This window comes from Pelecanus crispus, chromosome 9 (genome assembly GCF_030463565.1).
Source record: "Pelecanus crispus isolate bPelCri1 chromosome 9, bPelCri1.pri, whole genome shotgun sequence".
NCBI classification, from domain to species: domain Eukaryota; kingdom Metazoa; phylum Chordata; class Aves; order Pelecaniformes; family Pelecanidae; genus Pelecanus; species Pelecanus crispus.
The window spans coordinates 30,829,695-30,853,029 of record NC_134651.1 but is presented as its reverse complement, the minus strand read 5'-3'; the positions used below and the strand labels follow the sequence as shown (position 1 = coordinate 30,853,029).

Genomic DNA, 23,335 nt, shown 5'->3' with positions numbered 1-23,335 from the left:
TCATCATTATTATTTTACTTTATTTCAATTATTAAACTGTTGTTATCTCAACCCAGGAGTGTTTCTCACTCTTACTCCTCCGATTCTCTCCCCCATCCCATCGGGGTAGAGGGAGTGAGCAAGCGGCTGCGTGGTGCTTAGTTGCTGGCTGGGGCTAAACTACGACACCAAGGGAAAGCAAAATTCTGTAAGAATGAGATTTGATGAGTTTGCTCATGCTGTTAAGCAATGCCTGAACTTGGCATGGATGGATGATAGTTTCCTATATTCTCACCTAAAAAAGTTTCATTGAGGTTCTTTTCTGTTGTTTTTGGGGGTTGGGTTTTTTGTTTGTTTAGTTTGGTTTTTTAGAATTTAATGATTTTGGAGTTAACCTTGGAACTTCTAGTCCAGCAGTAGGGGAATGTTAGGTGTTACCATGGACTTTAAGGTTATACAGCTCAAACCTGTTAGTTTATGTTGATGGTGATTGCTGTGTAACTGTAGGCATGCAGTTCTGAGTCTTTAACATGCTCTCTAAAAACAAAAGATCTGGATTATTAGCATTTACTTCAAATTAGGCTTGGCTAATGACCTATTCTGAGATGTATAGAACTTTTTGTTTTATGATAAGGATTTTATTTTTGATTAATTTCAAATGAATGCAGCCAGTTTTACTACTGAACCACTCCAGAAGGCAAGGAGTTTAGATCCAAACAGGCTTCCTAACAGGCGTGCAGTCTCAGGTTGGCATTTGCGTACCTTCTCTGAGGTGTTGCCAGTGGTTGTTGTGTTCATCGTAAATGCATGGGTAATTTTTGCTGACTTCTTTTTTTCTGTTGTTCTTGGTTTTGCTCAGATTTGGCTTCTTACAATAAATTCTGCATCTTGGTTAAGACTGGCCCAGTGTTTCTTTTCCTAATTAGAATAGGACTTATTCGTAGAGGAAAGGCAAGATTAAAAAAAAAAACCCAAAAAGAGGAGGAGTAGTGCTACAGAAGCAAATATGCAGCATTATGTTTTTAATTTTTAATATTTGTTATCATTTCATGTAAGTGGTGCTTGGAACACTGTCAAAATAGCTCCTAAAGCAATACTTTCCAGTTGATTAGTGTGAGTAATGTGCAGGTCTGTTCTTAACCTTGTGAAGGTCTTCCAAAGGCTTAGAGTATTTTCAGAAATTTGATGTGAAGTTTTATTTTCCTCACTTGGTGTGTCTCAAGAACTATAAAATCCTTAGTATGGTTTTAGTCTCTGCCAAATGTGACCTTTGTGTATCTTTATATGGTGTCATTTCCAGCCTCCTTTCATTTCTAGATACTACACTGTAATTAGAATGAGGATTTTAGGATTTTTAGTTCAGCTTTTGGGTTTTTTTGGTTAAGCTTTGGTAATTCTGGGATCAGAGGCTGGGAGCTGCTCTTCTGACAGCTGTGATAGTCTGAGAGTTAGTTCTCCCAGCTACTTGGCAGAAAGCAAAGTTTGTTATTCTCCCATTAGCAAATGAGAGGGTGAGTGAGCGGAGGAACATTTGGGATGTGGGAATCGGGCATTCCAGACAGAAGAAATCAGCATACTTCAGGGTTGATGCGGTTAAATTGGGCTTTGTCAAGCTTTAAGAGAACTTGATGCTTAAAATAAATTAAAGCAGACTGGCTTGTGCTTACCAACAGGCTCAAACATTTTTTTTTTTTTTTTTTTTTAATTTGGCTAAGCTTGCTTTGAAACAGCAGTGGTACACTGGAGTGGCTGGGACTGGAAGGCACCTCTGGAGGTGACACGTAAGCAGGGCTGGCTTTGAGGTTCAGTCAGGTCATGAAATAGGTGGATATCCTGCCAATAGCACCCAGAGGAGAAGAGTCTAGCAAGAAGAGGGGTTGCAGTTTTTCCCTTCCCAGGTCTTCCTCTGCCTTTTAGAGGAGGTCTGTCTTTCTGCAATTTGACCTGCCTTTCTGCGGCTCCATGTGCTCAAGGTGGGCTGACCTCACTCCTCGTGGGAAGGTGCACACTGGGGACATGTCTCAATCTGTTGCAGTTGAGTGGAGATGCTGTCAGTGGAGCATGGGGCTGCAGTGGATGAGCAGCACTCTTGTCTGGGGGATGCCTGACATTACTAGGAAACTCCCTGACCTCGTGAGGCCCTCCGATTATTACCCATTGCTGGTTGTACAGGTGGGCAGTGATGAGATTACAGGTAGAAGTCCTAAAGCAATGAAGAGGGACTTCAGGGCATTGGGGTGATTAGGCAGGATTGGGAGCGCAGGTAGTGTTTTCCTCAGTCCCGGCAGTGGCAGTTAAGAGTGCTGAAAGGAACAGGAAAACTCACCTGATTAACAGGTGGCTCAGAGGCTGGTGCCATCGGTGGAATTTGGGGTTTTTCGATCATGGGGAGGTTTACACGGCACTGGGCCTGCTGGTGGCTGATGGAGATCAGCTGTCTCCAAAGGGGAAAAGGATCCTCGCTGATGAGTTGGCGGGACTCATTGAGAGGGCTTTAAACTAGGTTTGAAGAGGGAAGGGGATATAAACGGGCCCGCTAGTAAGGAGCCCAAGGGGCAGCATGGCAACGTTGGGGGTGAAATCGATAGACCGGCTCAAGTGCATCTACACCAATGCATGGGCAACAAACAGAAAGAGCTGGAAGCCGTTGTGCAGCAGCATGGTTATGACATAGTCGCCATCATGGAAACGTGGTGGGACGACTCTCATGACTGGAGTGCTGCACTGGAGGGCTATAAGCTCTTCAGAAGGGATAGGCAGGGAAGGAGAGGTGGTGGGGTGGCTCTGTATGTTAGGGAGTGTTTTGACTGTACAGAGTGCTTATGGGTGAGGATGAGGGGGAAGGCCAGCAAGGCGGATGTCCTGTTGGGAGTCTGCTATAGACCACCCAACCAGGATGTAGAGGTAGATGAGGCATTCTATAAGCAGCTGGCAGAAGTCTCGCAATCGCTAGCCCTTGTTCTCGTGGGCGACTTCAACTTGCCGGACATCTGCTGGAAATACAGCACAGCAGAGAGGCAACAGTCTCGGAAGTTCCTAGAGTGTGTGGAGGATAACTTTCTGATGCAGCTGGTAAGCAAGCCTACCAGGGGAGGTGCCTCGCTTGACCTGCTGTTTACTAACAGAGAAGGGCTTGTGGGAGATGTCATGGTCGGAGGCCATCTTGGGCTTAGCGACCATGATATGATACAGTTCTCGATTCTGGGCGATGTAAAGAGGAGGGGCAGCAAAACTGTTACGATGGACTTCTGGAGGGCAGACTTTGGCCTGTTCAGGACGCTGGTTGGGAAAGTCCCTTGGGAGGCAGTCCTGAAAGGCAAAGGGGTCCAGGAGGGCTGGGCCTTCTTCAAGAAGGAAGTCTTAAGGGCGCAGGAGCGGGCTGTGCCTGTGTGCTGTAAGACCAACTGGCAGGGAAAACGACCGGCCTGGCTGAATAGGGAGCTGTTGCGAGGACTCAGGGGAAAAAAGGAGAGTCTACCACCTTTGGAAGAAGGGGCGGGCAACTCAGGAGGAGTACAGGGATCTTGTTAGGTCCTGCAGGGAGGAAATTAGAAAGGCAAAAGCCCAGCAAGAAGTTAATCTGGCCAATGTTGTAAAACATAATAAAAAATGCTTTTACAAGTACATTAGCAATAAAAGGAGAGCCAAGGAGGATCTCCATCCTTTCCTGGATTTCGGGGGGAACATTGTCACCAGGGACAAGGAAAAGGCTGAGGTACTTGACGCCTTCTTTGCCTCTGTGTTTAACAGCCAGACCAGTCATCCCCAGGGTACTCGGGCCCCTGAGCTAGAGGATAGGGATGGGGAGCAGAATGGAGCCCTCATAGTCCAGGAGGAAGCAGTTAATGACCTGCTATGCCACCTGGACGTTCACAAGTCTATGGGGCCAGATGGGATCCACCGGAGAGTCCTGAGGGAGCTGGCAGAGGAGCTCACCAAGCCACTTTCCATCATCTATCAGCAGTCCTGGTTAACAGGGGAGGTCCCTGATGACTGGAGGCTTGCCAATGTGAAGCCCATCTACAAAAAGGGCCGGAAGGAGGACCCGGGGAACTACAGGCCTGTCAGCCTGACCTCGGTGCCGGGGAAGATTATGGAGCGGTTCATCTTGAGTGAACTCAACAGGCAAGTGCAGGTCAACCAGGGGATCAGGCCCAGCCAGCATGGGTTCATGAAAGGCAGGTCCTGCTTGACCAAGCTGATCTCCTTTTATGACCTGGTGACCCGCCTGGTAGATGATGGAAAGGCTGTGGATGTCATTTCCCTGGACTTTAGCAAAGCTTTTGACACCGTCTCGCACAATATTCTCCTTGGGAAGCTGGCAGCTCATGGCTTGGACAGGCGTAGTCTTTGCCGGGTAAAAAACTGGTTGGGTGGCCGAGCCCAGAGAGTAGTTGTAGATGGAGTTAAGTCCAGTTGGCAGCCGGTCATGAGCGGTGCTCCCCAGGGCTCTGTTTTGGGGCCAGCCTTGTTTAATATCTTTATCGATGATCTGGATGAGGGGATTGAGTGCACCCTCAGTAAGTTTGCAGATGACACCAAATTGGGTGGGAGTGTCGATCTCCTGGAGGGTAGGATGGCCCTGCAGAGGGACCTGGACAGGCTGGACCAATGGGCTGAGGCCAACTGTATGAGGTTTAACAAGGCCAAATGCCGGGTCCTGCACTTGGGTCACAACAACCCCATGCCACGTTACAGGCTTGGGGAAGAGTAGCTGCAAAGCTGCCTGGCGGAAAAAGACCTGGGGGTGTTGGTAGACAGTCGGCTGAACATGAGCCAGCAGTTGTGCCCAGGCGGCCAAGAAGGCCAACAGCATCCTGGCTTGTATCAGGAATAGTGTGGCCAGCAGGAGCAGGGAGGTGATTGTCCCCCTGTACTCGGCGCTGGTGAGGCCGCACCTGGAATACTGTGCCCAGTTTTGGGCCCCTCAGTACAAGAAAGACACTGAGGTGCTGGAGTGTGTTCAGAGAAGGGCAACAAAGCTGGTAAAGGGTCTGGAGCACAGGCCTTATGAGGAGCGGCTGAGTGATTGTTTAGCCTGGAGAAGAGGAGGCTGAGGGGAGACCTTATCGCTCTCTACAACTACCTGAAAGGAGGTTGTAGTGAGGTGGGTGTTGGTCTCTCCTCCCAAGTAGTTAGCAATAGAACGAGAGGAAATGGGCTCAAGCTGTGCCAGGGGAGGTTTAGGTCGGAAATGAGGAAAACTTTCTTCACGGAAAGGGTAGTCAAGCATTGGAACAGGCTGCCCAGAGAGGTGGTGGAGTCACCATCCCTGGACGTGTTCAAAAAACGGGTAGATGTGGCACTTTGGGACATGGTTTAGTCTAGTCTACCCTTGATTGGTTTAGTGTGGACTTGGTAGTGTAGGTTAATGGTTGGACTGGATGATCTTAAAGGTCTTTTCCAACCTAAACGATTCTATGATTCTATAAATGTGAGATGGGTGCTCAGTAGGCTTCTGTAACCAAAGGTTGTGTAGTGCTCTGACTGCGTGCAAAATACTCAGCCTTGTCTGCTTTAAGACAGGAAAAACAACAGCAGAACAGTGGTGCCTGGTCGTGGCATGGTAAGCAATTGTGGTACCCTGTAGTATTGCTCCAAAAATACTGGTGAAACAGGATTGTGGGCATCGAGTTAGCCAGTTCAGCAGTCTGAGTCATGACAGTAAAGCTGTTAACGTGGTCCAGTCGTAGTTGGGTTTTCTTGTTGTAAAATGTTACACAGAGCGTTTTGGACTATTTCAAATAGTTACTTAGGATTCTGTTTAGGTTTAAACATTAAATTAGTTTTCTCCCTGTTGTTGAGATTGACAAGAACAGTGTTAAAAATGGGAAGAAATGGGTATTAACAGGCATGCCAGGAGCAGGTTGCAAATGCACTTTTATCTCTGCGGGGAGCCAGCTGGGTGCAGCCAGACTCGTGGATTCAGCTCATCAACACCTCTGGTGGTGGCTGATGTTGGGAGATTCTGTGGGGTGCATCTCCACCCTTGTTCCCTTCTAGGAACCTGTCACTGGGTCATCTGTGATGCCTTCGTATGCAGCTCAGGTAGTTGCTTTGCAGTACATAGCTTTCATGTTGCACAAAACTATTTTTACAGCATTCAGACTGCTGACTTGCCTTGGAAGTGGTATAGATAGTTCCTCTGAAAACTATCCTCTGTATCTCTGTTGAGGTGGACAATCTGTACCTCATAGGCCCTCTATGGTTAGCTGGAAAGCACAAAGCTTGTTAGACTTCATGTGCATTGCATTTCCGTGCATGTTGGAAAACATAATATGAACAAGATTTTTTTTGTGAAATGACTAACTTTTCTTATAGGACCAAAGACTACAATGCTTCGTCTAGCTGTAAAGTTTTTCCCTCCAGACCCGGGTCAGTTGCAGGAGGAATACACTAGGTAAAGTATTTTTTGAAGAATATAATTTGCATTACCTACTGAAACAAAAGGAAGGTAAGAGTAGGAGGACATTGCATGTGTTTCCAAACAAAGCTTACACTGAAGATGTGCGAAAAAGTGCTTTTCATTAGTGTCACAGTTTTAGCAGACACATGTTGGCAGATGAATGTTATCGGAAAAAGTATTTTCAAAACAGAAACCAGTGCAGGTTAAGGCTTGACAAACATCACAGTGTCAAAAGAGACAGGGTGTAGAGGAAATACTCATATTTATAAACAATACCTGTATAAAATAATCTGTACTTATTTTGATAAATGATTTACCATTTAAACTTCTGAAGTCCACACTTTTAAATATTTTACAACTAGCAAACACACTTTGCTGGTTTTGTCTATTTATGGAGCATTTATTGTGGCTTTATGGTCTGTCCTTAGAGCTCTAGGTATTTCATAATGCTATTAATGATATGTACACTTTATTGTGAGTGTATTGAAGAAACCAAGATAGCTCAGCCAGATATGCAGAAAACAGAGCATACTTTATAGAAGTCTTTAATACTTACTTAGAGTACTTTAAAATTTTTTAAAAAAAACCCACATGTGTACCTTTTATTATATTTTTGCTTCAAGTATATGATACATAATACTTTAAAATCAATTCTTAAAAAAAAAATACTGTTCTCATTCAGGGTGTAGTTTGGTAAAGAATATTGATCAGTCTGTCAGTTCAAAGGTTTATAGTAATGAGTTGTTGCCAATTTACTGGAGTCTTTATTGCACCTTCTTTCAGGTAAAAAAGAAAGCACAAAAGACTTACCAGCATTACATTCATAAAAACATATTAAAATTGATTTAGGTTACTAAATCAGTCCTTATCAGCACTTTCAAGGCTGCCACTTTTTTCTTCTATCCTTGTATGTTTTGCAGGCAGCTTATTAGTTACAAAAAAACCTGTTAAACAGAAATCTATTCCCCTCTAGCAAGTGATTTGGGAAATAGTTAAATGAGTATAGTAGTATAAGAAAAGAAAATTTAATTTACTGTCTTTGTAGGCTTCTAACATTTTAGTACTGGAAAATACAACCACTGAGTAAATTAAATGAGTGCTAGCAGAAATGCTCCTTATTTTTCCTAACAAGATATTGGAATCAGTGATGTTCTCCCATCCTTGTTCTAATAGATAAAATCACGTGACGTGTTCATTAAGTTTCTTTCCAGCTAAAAATTACAGCTGCTGTGTTACTTCACAAATCAAACTTGTTAAAAGCATGGTTTTCCTTCTGCTTCCTTGTTCCTGCATGTTCATTTATGCTGATAAATTGCACTGGATTAGTCACAGGTTGTTTGGTTTGATTTGGCTGTCCTTGATAGCAAGGCTTCTGTGTTATCTTGTTTTTGGAGAGGGGAAGAATTAGGAGATGGTGGTTTTATAAAATACCGCTCAATTGTTTTCTTTCACATGTCAAGGTGGTACTTCTAAATTGGGTGCTTGTAACTCTCTCAGGTACCTGTTTGCATTGCAAATCAAGAGAGACTTGGCAGAGGAACGACTGACCTGCAGCGACAATACGGCCGCTCTTCTGGTCTCTCATCTTCTGCAATGTGAGTATCTCAACTGTGGTGACATTGGGTGGTGTTGCCATTGCTAACCGGAGCTAAATAGCATACAGAAGCTTTTGGTAACTAAAAACATTTTCTATCTCACGGTGTTTCCTTCTGTATATGCAGTAAACCCATTGATTTTGAACACTGGGATTATCATCAGGGCTAGCTGTGGTGAGGAACAGCGGTGCTTATGTGCGAGATAACTTTGGCTTCTTGGAGTCTGTACGAAACCAAACCCATTGCGTGTTGTGTTTTCCCTGGCTCTGCAAGCTGGGTCACTAGCACTCCTCATCTTCCAGGCAGCTGCTCCCATCTACCTCCTTGCTTCCTTGGCTTCATTTCTCAATTTCCCTGTGGCTGGGGGGAGATACGTGTATAGAGACTGGGCTGAAATAAAACTAGAAACATGCCAGAACAAGTTCAACAGCAGGGTTGCCAGCAGCTTTCCTCCTTGCTGGGAATGCAAATGGAAATGGAAAGAAATTGGTTTGAAAGCACCCCATGTTGCTGCTCGCTCCATCTGTAAGCACCTAAAGACCTAAAAGCGTGGCCTTTAAGATGAGCAGGTTGAAAAACTTGAGTGGGTTCAGACACCAAATCAGTTCGAGCAGCAGCCAAATGATACAGTGTTTACCAATCTGTAACCTGAGCTGCAGAAATGGGTTTTTCTGCCTGGCTTGAAACAAAAGCTGTTAAATGATACCTCCTCACACATGCACTGTTAAATAGTTATTAGTTATATAAGTCTGCATTGTAATATAATAATACAACTATAGTAATATTAGTTATGGTGATTTTATTGGAAGAGCAAATCTATCTTGTGTGTGTGCCATCAAGTGAGTGACACAATTAAAATTTGCTCATGATTTTCCAGCATAAGTTCTGCATTCCACAGTGCAGTGTGGAGCTGGTGAGCAAATCTCAGCATCTGGCCTTGGTTAGCTTGCTTCTATCCTACTAGAAAATTACAAGTGAGAAAGAATATGATTATTTTTAATATAAATTGCTTTACAAAAGTGCCTTTCATTTTTTTTTTTTTCTTGTTGTTTCGTATGCTGGCTTGATTTTAAACAGGATACTGCTCTGTTCTTTTTAAGAACAGCTGCCTTGGATGAGATTATTAGCTCACTTAGTCCACTCTCCTTTCTCTGACAGTAGTTGGTAGCAGATGCTATGGGGAAGCCCTCAGAAACGGAGCAAGCATATGGTGATACTTCCTTTGCTGCATCCATCCCATAATCTTTGCATGTGGCCTTTCTAAGTCAAAGATTGACTCCGCATCTCTTTGTTTAGTTACCCTTGATGACCTTTGCTTCCATGCATTTGTCTGACTTTTGAATTTGCTTATATTTTTGGCATCCTTCCATGATAATGAGCTTCACAGCTTAGTTTTTGGGAGGTTTGTAGGATAACTTACATCCTTTTGTCTTTTTAAAACTTTTGCATTTTAGTTTAATGTTGTAACTTCATATTTTATTATCAGAAAAAGTAAATAACTTTTTAAAAAATTTATTTATTCAACTTGTAATTTTCATATACATCTGCCATATGTTCTGCCTGCCTTGTGCTTTTCTTTTCCAAGCCAAAAACTTCTGGTCTTTTCATGTCTCATAAGATGGAAGCTGTTCCACACTTTTGATTCATGCTTTTTTCTTCTGTAAATCTCTTCCTAAATCCAAAGCATCATTTCTGAAAGGCACAAATATGTGAAGGGGAGGCCAAAACTCAAAATATAGGTGCTGTGTGAATTTATAGTCACATAATATCGCTTTATTTATTTTTGGACAATTCCTAAAATCTAATTGCCCTCTTCCCAAGTAGGCTTGTCCATAACTATTTCACATGTATTTAGAAAAATTGAATTGAAATACGCTGGTTTGGTATGGGGTATCTGTGAGGAAGAAATGTTTCGACCACCTCATGGGTCTTCTACAAATCTCACATCTTTGACCATAAAGACATCTAAATTTTCCAAATGATGTTCAAATACTGCCATAATCCCCAGGAAGTCTGCTTAGGATAAACGTGAATATTGTGTAAAATGAAACTGGATACAAAGCATAATGCACAAATTTGAAGCACTTAAAGGAAAATACATTCTGGCTCTTGGGGTCTGCGTAATTCCTTACCAAGTATTTTCTGTCATTGTTCCCTTTCCATTGTTTCTTCTTATTCTAACGTTGTTTTGTTTTCTGTAATAGCCGAAATAGGGGATTTCAGTGAATCAGAGGATCGAGAACACCTTAAAACAAACCAGTATTTGCCAAACCAGGAAAGAATTGAAGGAAAGATTCTGGAGTTCCACAGGAAGCATGTGTAAGTGAGGATTAATGTATACCCTAATGTATACTCGTGGGGAGCAGATGGACTTGCTTGGTGGAGGTCGAGCAAGCTGTGCATTAGGATGATGTTAAGATTGTGTAAGTTAAACACCATTTACATCTAACAAGAAAAGTTGGCTGTAGCAATAGTTACATAGTTAGGACAGAGTTGTTGGGCAGTAGTTTTTCTCAAGTGATTTTTTGGTGTACCTTTAATAACATACCAAAGAAAGCTATCATGAGCTTGTAATAATGGTTTTAGGCAAAATCATTCTTCAGAATTTCCAGTTTACAAAGTTTAAGTTCAGCTTGCCGTCAAATGCATAGGTCTTGCTTTTGTCTAAATAATTAGAAATCAGTTGCATCGTACTCATTCTGTACTCATTAAGCATAAAGGAAAAGGAGAAGGATGGAGGGAGTGGGGGAGAAATAACTTTAATCAGAATTCATGCAAAACCTTACCTTACAGCTGGAGTATTTTTGAAATCAGTAAAGTTTGTAGAATCATAGAATTGTTTAGGTTGGAAAAGACCTTTAAGATCATCCAGTCCAACCATTAACTTAACATTACCAAGTCCACCACTAAACCAATTAAGGCTATAGTAGCAATTTCATGTTTCCTGGCTTGGTGGCTGGATTACTTATAATGAAAGTAAAAACTAGGAATCATTAAGATGGGAAAGGACCTCTAAGATCATCATTCCAATCATCAACCCAACACCACCGTGCCCACTAAACCATGTTCCAAAGTGCCTCGTCTACCTGTTTTTTGATCACTTCCAGGGACGGTGACTCCGCCACCTTTCTGGGCAGCCTGTTCCAATGCTTGACTACCCTTTCCGTGAAGAAATTTTTCCTAATATCCAATCTAAACCTCCCCTGACGCAGCTTGAGGCCATTTCCTCTTGTCTTATTGCTAACTACTTGGGAGAAGAGACCAACACCCACCTCGCTACAGCCTCCTTTCAGGTAGTTGTAGAGAGCGATAAAGTCTCCCCTCAGCCTCCTCTTCTCTAGGCTAAACAATCCCAGTTCCCTCAGCCGCTCCTCCTTTGTTTATTAGGGACAAAGAAACTATTTGCCACAAATACAAAATTAATTCCAACACACAGTCAGGAACTGCAGAAATGAATCCTTTATTATTTGAAATGCCCGTTTCTCCAACTGTACGCATTCAGTGTACAGTAAGGTTGTGTGTTTTACGGCCTAATCTGGCTGGTCTTAAAAAGTGAAGATCCACTCGATGTGTGCAGCATAAAATATTTTGATAAGTAAGAAGATTTGGAGCAGACAGTCAACGTGGTGCTCATGAAAGAGAAGTCAACCTACAGGGAGGCACTGTTGTGACCAAAATACTACTCAGGAGATGAGGGTTTGCATTGCGCGATCTGTATTTGCCACAGCTTCATTCTTTTAGGCTTTAATATTAATATCACTGAGAATTTTCAGACTAGTACCCACCGTAATGGTCCTAACCTCGCTTGTGGTGTTCTCAGAGTTGACAGGTTGCATCAAGAGAAGGTGTTTGATAAAATGGTGATAGAGGTTTGATTTTGCTTTCTTTTCAGTAATTTTCAAGACCTTGCGCATTAGGATTTAGCAATTTGAAGTGCTTTTATTCGTTGTGAATATCCACACCACAGTTCATTGTGCATGGTTATACGTTATAATCCAAATAGTATATTAGAAATTTAAATTTTCCTTTTGTTCTGTGTGGGTAAACTCAGGGATTATTGCTGACTGACTTTCTTTTAAGACAGAACGAGGAGGTTTTTCAGGGCAGCATATGTGTTTAAGGCTGACACATCCTGTATTACTAGAAAATCAGTTCCTGAGAATCTCAGTAACTAACTATTTGCTTTTTATGACCACTCATTTTCAGTTGTAGTGAAATTTATCAGTACTGATGGAATTTCAGATTTGTTGATTCTTGATGAAATCGGGTGTTTGTTACTTTTTTTTCTGCTTTTGAACCTTTGAGGTGCATGTGGAAATGATGAAGGAACAAACCAAATGTTGTTTTGAAGTAATTTGAAGTAATTTTGAAGTAAATTAAAATGTGTGCTGGGATTCTTCACCTTGGGAGAAGGTAGCTGGGGGATGGAAACCATTAATTGCACAGAAATATTTCATTATTTTTCTCATGTCAAAAGAAGTGCTGAAACAATTAGGTGGTAACTGCAAAGCAAATTAAAAGAAAAGGAGGAACATCCTTTTCATACAGTTTGTAATGACATTATGAAACTTACTTCTGCAAGATGCTGTGGAGTCTTAAGGCTGCAAACGGCTTCATGAAGGGATTTGATGACATCATGCAGTATAGGCTGATAGCTTTCAAATTTGAGATGAAATGTGGGATTTTTTACTTCTGGGATAAGTACATCCAGACCATGCATAGAACAGCCCTTTGTTAATCATGTGCCTGGATCTGACTGAGTTGCTTCTGCTTGTGGGGAATTTTCTTGGTTTACTTCTCTTGATGGAGAGGTCGTGACTGTCTTCTGAGTGAGTCAGGGACTAGTAATTTTATTAATTAGGTTTGAGCTTTTTTCAAACAAGTTACTTCTAATCATTCTTTACAGTAAGGAAAGTTTGTATTTTTGCCTGTCAGGAAGAAGTCAGCGGAAGGTTAACGGGAAATGATTCCTTGCTTCATAAGCGTACTTTTCATTAGTTTAATGAGAATTGCATCTAATACAGCCATATTGTTAAAACGATTGCAAATCTTCTTTTAAAGCAATGTTATAGAAGTGTACATTCAAACAACGGTAAGATTAGAAGCTGAGGCATGTGGTTAGAAAAGGTTACAACCGAATGTTAGCAGTACCTGAGTGCCTTGGACACATGTTTTAAAACCTTCTGCGCCTTTGGAAAAATTTTTGTTAGAGATGTAATTTTGGAAGCACTGCAATCCTAAAAATACTTACATATCTTGACTTCCTTACACATCTCTTCACTCTTCCCTTACCCAGGGAGTATTGGCCACCCTTTTCCATTTTTAATAGGAGTTGTGAAGGTTCCGTGTTTTCTCAGAGTTCAGACACATTTTTCCTCATTTGTGTTCCAGGGAGCAAGCAGGAGTATGGACCTTGGGCGTTCTTCTCCTTCCTGGTGATGCGTAGTGTGGTTAAATGGACAAAAGGCTTCTCTCGCATCATCCTTGTGCATCATATTTTCACTTTTGCTTTTTTTTTTCATTTTTTATTCCCTTCAGTTGACCTTATTGTTCCCCCACTTACCTTTAGCAGACTGATGTTTTCTTTCACTGATGATTGCTTTTGACAGAGACTTCTCATACAAACAGAGCCTCCAGGAAAAGAAACCCATTTCTGGCGGGATCGTTCATCTCCAGATCGCTACTGCATCATCTTTCTGCCTCAGTTTTCCTTCTTTGCAGCCCTTACTTTGCCTTGAACACACTTACTCATATACCAGTTTACAGGGGGTTCTGTGTCATATCAAGCTGGAAGCATTGATTTGGCTTTCTCAGGCAGGAGTTGCAGCAGGATGCTTTCCGGCATTGTGTGTGAGTTGGGGGAGCAGGAGGATGAGTATGCCTTTGCAGAGGGTGCTCAGTCTCTTTGGATGACACTATGGAGTGTCTCTTCACATTAGAAAGTTGTGGTTTGATTTTTTTTTTTTTTTTTTTTTTAAATTGCTTCACTGTGGAAGTGGTAGAACAACATAAATCTGAATAAAACAGAATCTGTTTATCTAATCCATTCTGTATCAAAAGAAGAGAAAATATATTGAGAAAGATGGCGATTGAAAGCTTATTTTCTATTAAATATCTTTTAATGTTTTTCTTTCACTTTTACAAATACTTCCTTTTACTTTCACAAATACAGAAATACGTTCTTTATATTTAACTTTGCAAATGTAGTAAGAGTAAACAGGATGAGTTATATTTTTGGTATAGCACATTACTTAGTTGCTTCAGCAAGAGCCTGAATTAACTTTACTTATTTTATTTCTATAGTTTATAAAAAAAGAAAGGTTATATTTTGAAGATGGTGTATTGGTGGTGGTGCAGTTAAATCCTGGCACCCCAGACACTCAAAATGCAATGTTTACTGCCTTCCTGCAAGTAGCATGAGTAAAATACTTGCTGCAGGGTGAGTGTAGTCCAGAATTAAACATAACATAATTTACTTGTGTTCAGACCGCTGTGTTTTTTTTGTTTGTGTGTACACACATAAATCAGGGAAGAAATAGAAGATTTCATAGATTTATGTTTACGTTCACTGTTATCCCTCATGTCCTTTCACAACCTGTTAGCCTAGTTGTCCATGATTTAAAATCTTTAAATTGTTTGTAAATTAGAAAAAACGATAACTTTAGGTTGCTACGTAGTCTAAACAATTTGTACACACGCAGTGTTTTGACACTTCATCTTTCAAATTGTATATTAATCACTGGTTTTAGATGCTCTGTAAATCACCTAACATTTAACAGCATTTATTTTGAATAATTTATTTTGAATTTGCCATGTGAATATTGTAACACACAACCAATATTTGTCTAGATGGATGTATGTAAGGAACCTTTACACTAAAACCTATTGCATTGGCAGCAGTTTTTGCTGGAAAATACTTGTAAAAGATAGTCTGTTGTCCATTGACCTGGGGAGGATTAAGTAGATTTATCTGCTTAATGGATGAACAAAATTAGACCAGATTGTTTTCAGGCTGGTCTGTGCAGCTTAGTCTGCAGCAAACATCTGAGGGCAATTACTCTGAAACTGCTTCTCATTTGTAACTGTTTGTGGTGCAGCATGAGCTGCCTGGCATCGCTCCCAGCTTTCCCCACTCAAGGCTGTTCCTTCTTTGGTAGGTACAGGCAGGTTGTGTGCATAAGAACTCTTAAAATTATTATTTATTTTTATTCTGAGATGCGCTGTTCTTTGGATCATATCTAATGAAAGGTAAGATAACTGTCAGTGGTTCTGTGTCAGTTACACTGGACTGTTTATGAAGAATTTTTAGTCCTATATAGCTCAAATTTTCTAATTGCCATTTTGTCCTAATTTTTGTTTCCCTTCCCTCCCAACCCCCCTTCCCAACCTCCAAGCAACCTTAGCATCCTTAGCATCTTCTTTAAAAGACAAAGCACCACTTTCATTCTTAATGTCGCTCTGTTCAGAAGAATTGCAGCAGGAATTAGTGTGGGTGGGAGTTACACACAGTGCTCTTGGCATGTAACTCAGGAAGCTGTGGCCAAAATTAATATCTATGATCTACCTTTTCTGTCTTGCATATGTTTAATAAACAGGAACCATGGTACTTCAGCTATTTAGACATAGTTAAGGAATCTATGGAAGAAATGCTAGTAACACTTAAAGCCAGTATAAAACCACTTATTCCAGCATTACGCATTTCAGTAAGGGGAAGAGAAATCTGTTTTACCAGTTTAAGCTCTTAGACATAACTAGTACATGTGGTGGTAATGCTGGTAGAAATGCAACTACAAGACTCTCTGTGTAGTTTGGCATTTCTTTTTCCATTTGAAATCAGATTTTTGTTCCTCTGTTTGTTCTTTACAATCCCTTTATACATACATGGTCATATAATACTGACATTTGGATAAGGTTGTAATATGGGCTGAACTTGAAGTTAGGAACTTCACTGAATCTCTGCTTTCTCCAGTTGCAAAAAAAAAAAAAAAAATTGGATTTCCTGTGGTTTAGATTATTATTTTTTTCCCCTCCAGAATGAATAAGGCAATAGAAAACTGTTGAAATCCTATCGTCAAATGTATGTGTGTTCAGGCGTACTTTCTCAGTGCATTTTTGTGTATGTTTGTGAGCATTTTACTAAGAATCATAGAAGCATTGTTTCTTCTAACAATTTCCATTTTTAAAGTGTTAGCATACTAAATAAGTTTCATAATTGGACTCTGAATTTTAAAGACAGTTCCTACATGCAGTTAATATGTATTGCTGTCATCCCTGCTTCTGATACATTCAAATGTAATAATCATTCACTTTAATATTCTCAATTTATATTTAAAAGAAATCTATATGGAGCAAAGAAGTTGTTTAATCTAAAACATGACTATAGGTAGGTAGAAGTATTAGGTAGAGGTATTTTTAAGGAGCATGCCTAGAAAGGCAAGTCACGGTAGTAAGGAGAATTTATTTACTACCGATGTTGTGGTTGGCACTACACAGTACGTGAAAATAGATCTTGCTACAAATAGTTTATCATCTGTTTTAGTGAAATTAAATACAGATTTATGGAAGGAAGGCCATTTCTTGGAAAACAGGATTTTTAAAATTTGTCTTTGTGTGTGCAGGAATCTAAGCTGGTTTCAGCACTAGTTGGTGTAGACAGAATAATAATAAATTTTTATCTCCTGTGTCTTCCTTGTACCATTACGTTTATCCTAGTGAACTTGCATGTTGCAGAAACAATTCAATCAATGCATTAGTGTAGGTGGCTTGTGCAGCACTTGCTTGGAAGTAACATAATATTTATTATTTCTGATCATCTTCAGTAGGAGTGAAGGGGTTGCTTCACAGCCTCACTGGTCCTAGTGCCCTGGCAGGTCCTGTGCTGCTTGTGTTTCTGTGCAGTTAGCACGGGAGAAGGGTCTCCTGCCTTAGCTAGTTAGTCATCCTGGACCCTATTTATGTCTAAAATTGGCTGGTAGTGTTGTCTTGCAGTATGTTTTTAGTTCAGAGACTACCTTAGTCAGGTTACAGGCTTGTGTTTGTCATAAGGACTTTTTTTACTTTACAGCATAATTGGAGCAAGAACTCCTTCCTTTCCACAGCAGCATTGGTTTGTTCTTGGAATATCCTAAAACCCCTGTCAGGACCCCTGAACCAATACAGACAGTTTTGACTTGTACGGAAAAGGTCTTTGTCAATACAAGTACCAGTGCTTCACTAGATCATTTGAAGGCTTGTGAAATTATGTATTTTGGGGTCTTGGACCTTGTGTGTCTTGGTGACATGAGAGCTCTGCACTGCCTTCTGTGTCCTGGGCAAGAGGTGTTTCAGGCACTGTACCTATCCGGCTCTGTGGACTTGCTCTCTGCTCTGCTCTGGCTCGGCTGATGAGCCCGGATGCATGATCTGTGCGCACCCCTCCTGTTCCTGAGAGCCAGCTGAAAAATGCACTGTAATCCAGTACACTCCCACTCGTGGAGAAAAATGGGGGGAAAAGAAAAAGAAGATACAGGACTGCTTTGTCATGCAGGAAAACAAAATGTCAGTTGTTTGTCTTCAGCATACTCGTGGAGAAATAAACGAAGGCTGAATCTGTGATGGATGTGTGCCAGAGTCTGTAATAGTCTCTGTATTGCTTGCTTGGACTTTGTGCACACTCAAAAAGGAGGTGCTTCATAGAGTGTATATCTTCCTCCTGTTTTCAAAGCATTTCAAAAGCAGATCGTACTTCAAAAAACATTTTTAAAATCCTCTTCTGGATTCCTTGGCAAGGAGGAAATCATACAGCGAAAGACCAGAGGAGTATATTGCACCCAATAGTACTAGCGTAATAATTCTGAAGTAGTCCCAAAACCCTACCTGAAATGGGTCATGCTGTTGCAATATTTGCTTTGTTTCTATTGTGTTGGCTGTGCGGCTCTTTCATCTCTCACTTTTTATCTGGTTAATATTAATGTGTATACAAGCAAGCAGAAGGGGGAGCACTGTGGATTCAATTCTGATTTGTTCAGCTTCATTGTTTCTAAACTGAAAAAGCTCTCAACTAGTTAACATTTATTTCAGTGTCTGTCTATGGGATGCATTTTAGGTTGCTCATCTGCCGTTGCATATTGCCCCTATTACAAAAGTTTCAGTGTAATACTTAACTTGGAGTGAAACTGCCCAACTAGATGAGATAGAAAATTCTCATTTAGTGCCAGAGTTAAGACTTCAGTGCATTAGGCAGGTTGGCAATCTTGTAGAATCAAATTGTTCTTAAAACTTTTCTTCCTCACTATAGGGGTCAAACTCCTGCTGAATCAGACTTTCAAGTGCTTGAAATTGCTCGGAAACTGGAGATGTATGGCATCAGATTTCACCTTGCATCTGACCGTGAGGGCACCAAAATTAATCTAGCTGTTTCACACATGGGTGTGCTGGTATTCCAGGTAAGGTGGGGAGAGCAGACTGGGTACGTGTGTCTGTTTTTCCATTAGCATGTCTTGGGAGTAAGCCTCTCATTTTAACTTCAGGTGTCTCTGATGATTTTAAAACTTAGCACATGTTTATGGTCAAGACAGTATCATTTAAGCCCCCAAAATATTGTTTGGTGCAGTTTGCCTTTGTTGGTGCAGAGAGAAGAGCATCAAAACCCACAAAACCAACAGTGACACCAAAGTAGAAGGTCTTTTGTTGTCTGTTTGAAAGTTATGTATGTGTTCAGAGAAAATCATCAATTCATTTGGTACAGCCCTGGAACAGGTTCCAGGGTAATCCTGGAATTTTGGTTCAGATTCCGTTGTTTTAATGTTACAGTGTATTTTTGCTGGGATAATATTGCTGTTAGCATATAGAAATGCTGTTTCATTGAAGTGATTGGACCACTTAGAATTGCTACTTTTGTTGTATTAAATAAGTGATGCAGTGATCAGAGTTCTGTTTATGAATGCAATTGTATTATTTTCCTCCCCCCAAAACAGAGGCAGCCGACCTACTGAAGTATTTCCATTTGGGCACTCATTTTTCGTTCATTTTGTGTCTTACCTGTTCTTTTGTTAACTGCGGGGCAGCTTCTCTTCAGAGACGCATCAGCCACTGCAGTCCTGCAGTTCCTCTTGGTCCTCCCCAGTGGGAGGACCCCTGAGGTTTCCATCATTTCAGCTCATTTGGGTCTTTCTCTTGAAGTGCCATTTTTCATCTCCCTTTGCTTATACAGGGCAACAGGAGAATTGCTGTGGTAGTGAGTGCAGATGGGGTCCTTCCCCGAAGCTTTGGGATTCAGTGGTACTGGGAGGGGAGGGCTGATGTAGTGCAGCAGGGTGAAGGCAGAGTCTGGTTTTAGCCAAATAAGAAGGCTTGTGAGTGAGAGAGCTTGGCAGGATGCCTCGCATGTATGGCAAGCGCTCCTCAGTATATTGCACTGCCAAATTAGAAAAATTGGCTTGGAGAAGTGTGTCTAGAGTTCTGTCCAGAGGTAAAGGAAAGCACGTTAAATAAAATGAAACCCTCGTCTTGCTCGTACCATAAAGTATCCTGAATAGTGATGGGGTTGAAACATTCCTTTCCCATGTGGTTTTCTAGGTTTTCATTCAGTTTTCTAGTGTCTGTGCAGAGAGAGACGGACATCGCACGCTTGTAGCTATCATTGTACTGAAAGATAAAATTGTTTAAGAGAATATTGTCACCAGAAATAAAAATCGAACAGAATGGCCTGGGGGGGTGGTGTGTGTGTACATGCAGGTGTCTGTATGCCCGCAACAGAATTTTGTTTGCTGCTCTTACTTCTGAAACTTTTGCCAACTTTTTAACTGTTATCATTTTAATTCAGGGTAATACAAAAATCAATACCTTCAACTGGTCAAAGGTCCGTAAACTAAGCTTCAAGAGGAAAAGATTCCTTATTAAACTCCACCCAGAGGTCTGTGTAAGTCTTACTGTAATAGTAGGCTGGTCAGTGTTGAAAAAAATACATATACTTATTATGAAAAATTCTAGAGTTTGTAATTTTATAAAACAACTTCAGTGGGGTAGGCTTGGCTTCATCATTCAAGTAAAAACCTTTCTTTTCTCACTCCATGTCTGTCATCTTAGATTTTTAGATTTCGTGTATCAGCCTCAGCTTATCCTTGACATAGGCATAACGTGTAAATGTAAGATAGAAAAAAAATTCCAAGTATTTGGTGTATCTTGTCTCAGTACTTTTACTCTGAAAAGGTTATATTTAATAGTTCCCTTGAATATAAATGGAGGTTAACACTCTCATGAATGCTCTTATCCATTATTGTCAAAATGAACTAAGGTAACTTAAGCATTGAAATATTGAGTCTCTGTTGTTTGTAAAAGTGTGTTAGGAAGTGCTTTTGGCTGTAGCTCCTTAAAAGAACACTATAGTACACTGCTGACACAAGCAGTGATTGCTTTATGTGACTATTTCCTCCAGGAAGTTGTTGAATATGTGCTGCTGAAACAAAAAATCTGGTAGAGTCCCTTGATTCAAATGAGAATAACCTGATATACCTCAGGAAAGAATAGATGGCTGAGATTATATTTGTTGGAGCTTAATTTTAAGGACTGTGTGATTACTTTTGCTACAGCCTTATCTTTTCTCTATGTCTGTATAGCAGAAGTGTTATTTTTCATGCTTGGCTGATTTACAGTAGATGCTGTTGATTGCAGATGTCATCGAAGTTATTGTTGCTTCTACACTGGATGATGAGATTATGTTCAACATAGGGTTGTATTACAATGGGGAAAAAAATGTTTGGACATACTATAGTTATGTGTAGCAAGGAAACCTGAAGCAGGACACGCTGTCTGCATGTGTAGTAATGTGCCTTGCAAAGAGACGCTCAGAAATTTCATGTGATAACTGTACTCTGACATACACAGTATTTTCTAGTCTTGTCTAAATCTTGGGAAGTAAGACACGCATCAGAACTTCTAAGGAAAAAGTATTTTAAAATTGCTACTATTTCACTTAAATATTTTAATTTCTTTCAAATTATTAACTTTATGATCCGTATTTCTTAAGGTGGATTATGTTGAGCATGTTTCTAAAGTCAAGTGCATTTTAAAGATTTTTACAGTTTCAAGGTAAACAAGTATTTTTGAAAGCTATTAAATGATTTAAACTGCATTCGAAATCACTTCCATTGCTTTAAGGCATATGAGAAGTGACTTAGCAAAATACTGCATCTCACTGGAGTTCAGCCTTTTTGTTGACACCTATTTGTACTCCCCTTTTCTCTTCCATTGCCATTTTATGTGCTACTTAGCTTTTGTGTTTTGTTCCCAGGGCCCGTATCAAGATACGCTGGAGTTTCTTTTGGGAAGTAGGGATGAGTGTAAAACCTTCTGGAAAATCTGTGTTGAATATCACACATTCTTTAGGCTCTTTGATCAGCCAAAGCCAAAGGCTAAAGCAGTGTTCTTCACCAGAGGGTCATCATTTAGATACAGGTACGGAGAAACATAACAGATTTATTAAAGCTGAATTCTTTACATCTTAGAAAATGAGATCAAAAGGAAAAAGTCTTCTAAAGTCATTTCCTTTATAATTGTCATCCACTGTGTTTCATAACATTTGTACTTTTGTGGGTTCACAGTGGACGAACACAGAAGCAACTAGTGGATTATATTAAGGACAGTGGGATGAAGAAAACACCATATGAAAGGTAAGTACAAATACTTTTGTAAGGTGAAATGTAGTTGTGATGTTCACAGTGCCCCTATTTCCTAAATTTCAGTGTTTCTAAATGATGCTTGGAGGCATGGTCGTTTGCTGACTTCTCAGTTAATGAGGTTACCTCAAATTTAAGGTAGCTGAACTAAATTTTAAAAAAATTATAATTAGGTGATGATGTAAAGAAGCTTAGGAAACTTTCAGTATTGCATTTTAATGTCGTGGACAATGTGTGACTTAGCCATCTAAAAGTTCAGTATGTTTCGAAGATTCACTGAAATTAGTGAGGACTTATCTGTATGTCACTGTAGCTATGCAAGTAGCCAGTGGCAGAGCACATAACTGAACTTGGGATGTGCAACTCTGAAAATGTGACCTTAAATACTCATTCTTTTCTAAACATGTAAATAAATAATGTGCATTTTCATTATAAAATTGTCATTTACTTACTTGACTATGAAACTATCCTGTCTACATCTGGGAAACTCTTCATAGTCTTTAATCTGAAAGATTATAGGAACTTAATAGGAATTTTAAGAAGTTTGCATTAATCTACTATTAATAAATATTTTTATGTCTTAGACTTCAGTTGAGCTCCTTTTCTGTTTGAAAAATTGATTTTCTAGTAAATTATTGACATAGAATGAATCTAACCATGAGTGTGATGCAGGATACCACTTTTTGGGGTGTAACATACAGAATTTTATATGCCATAAATTATATGGTTGACTGAATTGTAAGTTGTTTTTAAAATTGTTACAGATTAACTCATTCTGGTTTTGAAGCCATTCATTTGTAGATACTTGTGCTGATGACAAAGAAGTTAAACTAAGTGTGCTATTTAGTCTAGTCTCCTGCACCAAGTTGCTTTTGAGTTCTCCTTCAGTGGTATGAATGATCTGGATCTTGCTTGATTCCATTTTCTGTATGTTTCTTACTCCTGCATAGTTTAATTTACAACTCTTGTGACTTTTTAAATCTTGAACTAGTTATTAACAAAACATGATGAAATACAGTTTGAGACATTTCTGTTGGATACTAGAATGGAAAGAGCTGAATGGGGAAGGGAGAAGGCTGACTCCTGTTTTGGATACTCACAGGATGCTCTCTGTTCTGCAGGAGACACAGCAAAGTCAGAGTGTCCACTCGTGCTTTGAACACCGACATGCCAAAACAGGTCAGTTCTGCAGCACTCTTAATACTGCAGTCAGGGAAGCTGACAACCAGCTTTCCAAGATGGAAGGAAAGGTTAAGGAAAGGTGATCTGAGTGAACCTGTTTGATCTTTGTCCCTGACAGATGGTTTTTCTTCTTTTTGTGAGTGGTATCAGTTTTGGTAGTTGTAGCCAATGGAGTCTGAAGTGAGTAATATTTTCTTTTTCAGTTCAGCTTAACTGAAAAGAAAATGTCATGATGTCTAGTATGTTATTATTTCAAAGGATTAGTTTGTCTTCAGGTACTATCTAACTGCTTTCTGTGAAAGTCTTAGGTTCATTGTATGGAAGCCTTCTACAATCAGTGGCAAGAAACAAGTGTTTACATGCAAGAGGTTAAGGAGGCATCACATGATTTCGCTGTCATTGTTTTGTGTTACTTTCCCTTGGGGATGCTTTTTCAGCAGAGGCTATAAAATAAATGGATTTAATTTTCCATCCAGTTATCAGAATTCAGGAAAAAAGATCTTGCCTCTTACTGGGAG

At 40.3% G+C, this 23,335-nt stretch overlaps 1 protein-coding gene across 3 annotated transcripts in view; it reads left to right on the top strand.

The window, feature by feature from the left end:
* Positions 1–23,335, top strand: part of FARP2 (FERM, ARH/RhoGEF and pleckstrin domain protein 2) — an 80,906-nt gene that overhangs the window by 21,542 nt on the left and 36,029 nt on the right. For all 3 annotated transcript variants that reach the window (XM_075717189.1, XM_075717190.1, XM_075717191.1), the window contains exons 4-11: positions 6,301–6,379; positions 7,883–7,980; positions 10,185–10,299; positions 18,257–18,404; positions 19,784–19,879; positions 21,251–21,414; positions 21,561–21,629; positions 22,757–22,814. In XM_075717189.1, coding sequence (XP_075573304.1) covers positions 6,301–6,379; positions 7,883–7,980; positions 10,185–10,299; positions 18,257–18,404; positions 19,784–19,879; positions 21,251–21,414; positions 21,561–21,629; positions 22,757–22,814 — 827 coding nt within the window. The remainder of the gene's footprint in view (positions 1–6,300; positions 6,380–7,882; positions 7,981–10,184; positions 10,300–18,256; positions 18,405–19,783; positions 19,880–21,250; positions 21,415–21,560; positions 21,630–22,756; positions 22,815–23,335) is intronic.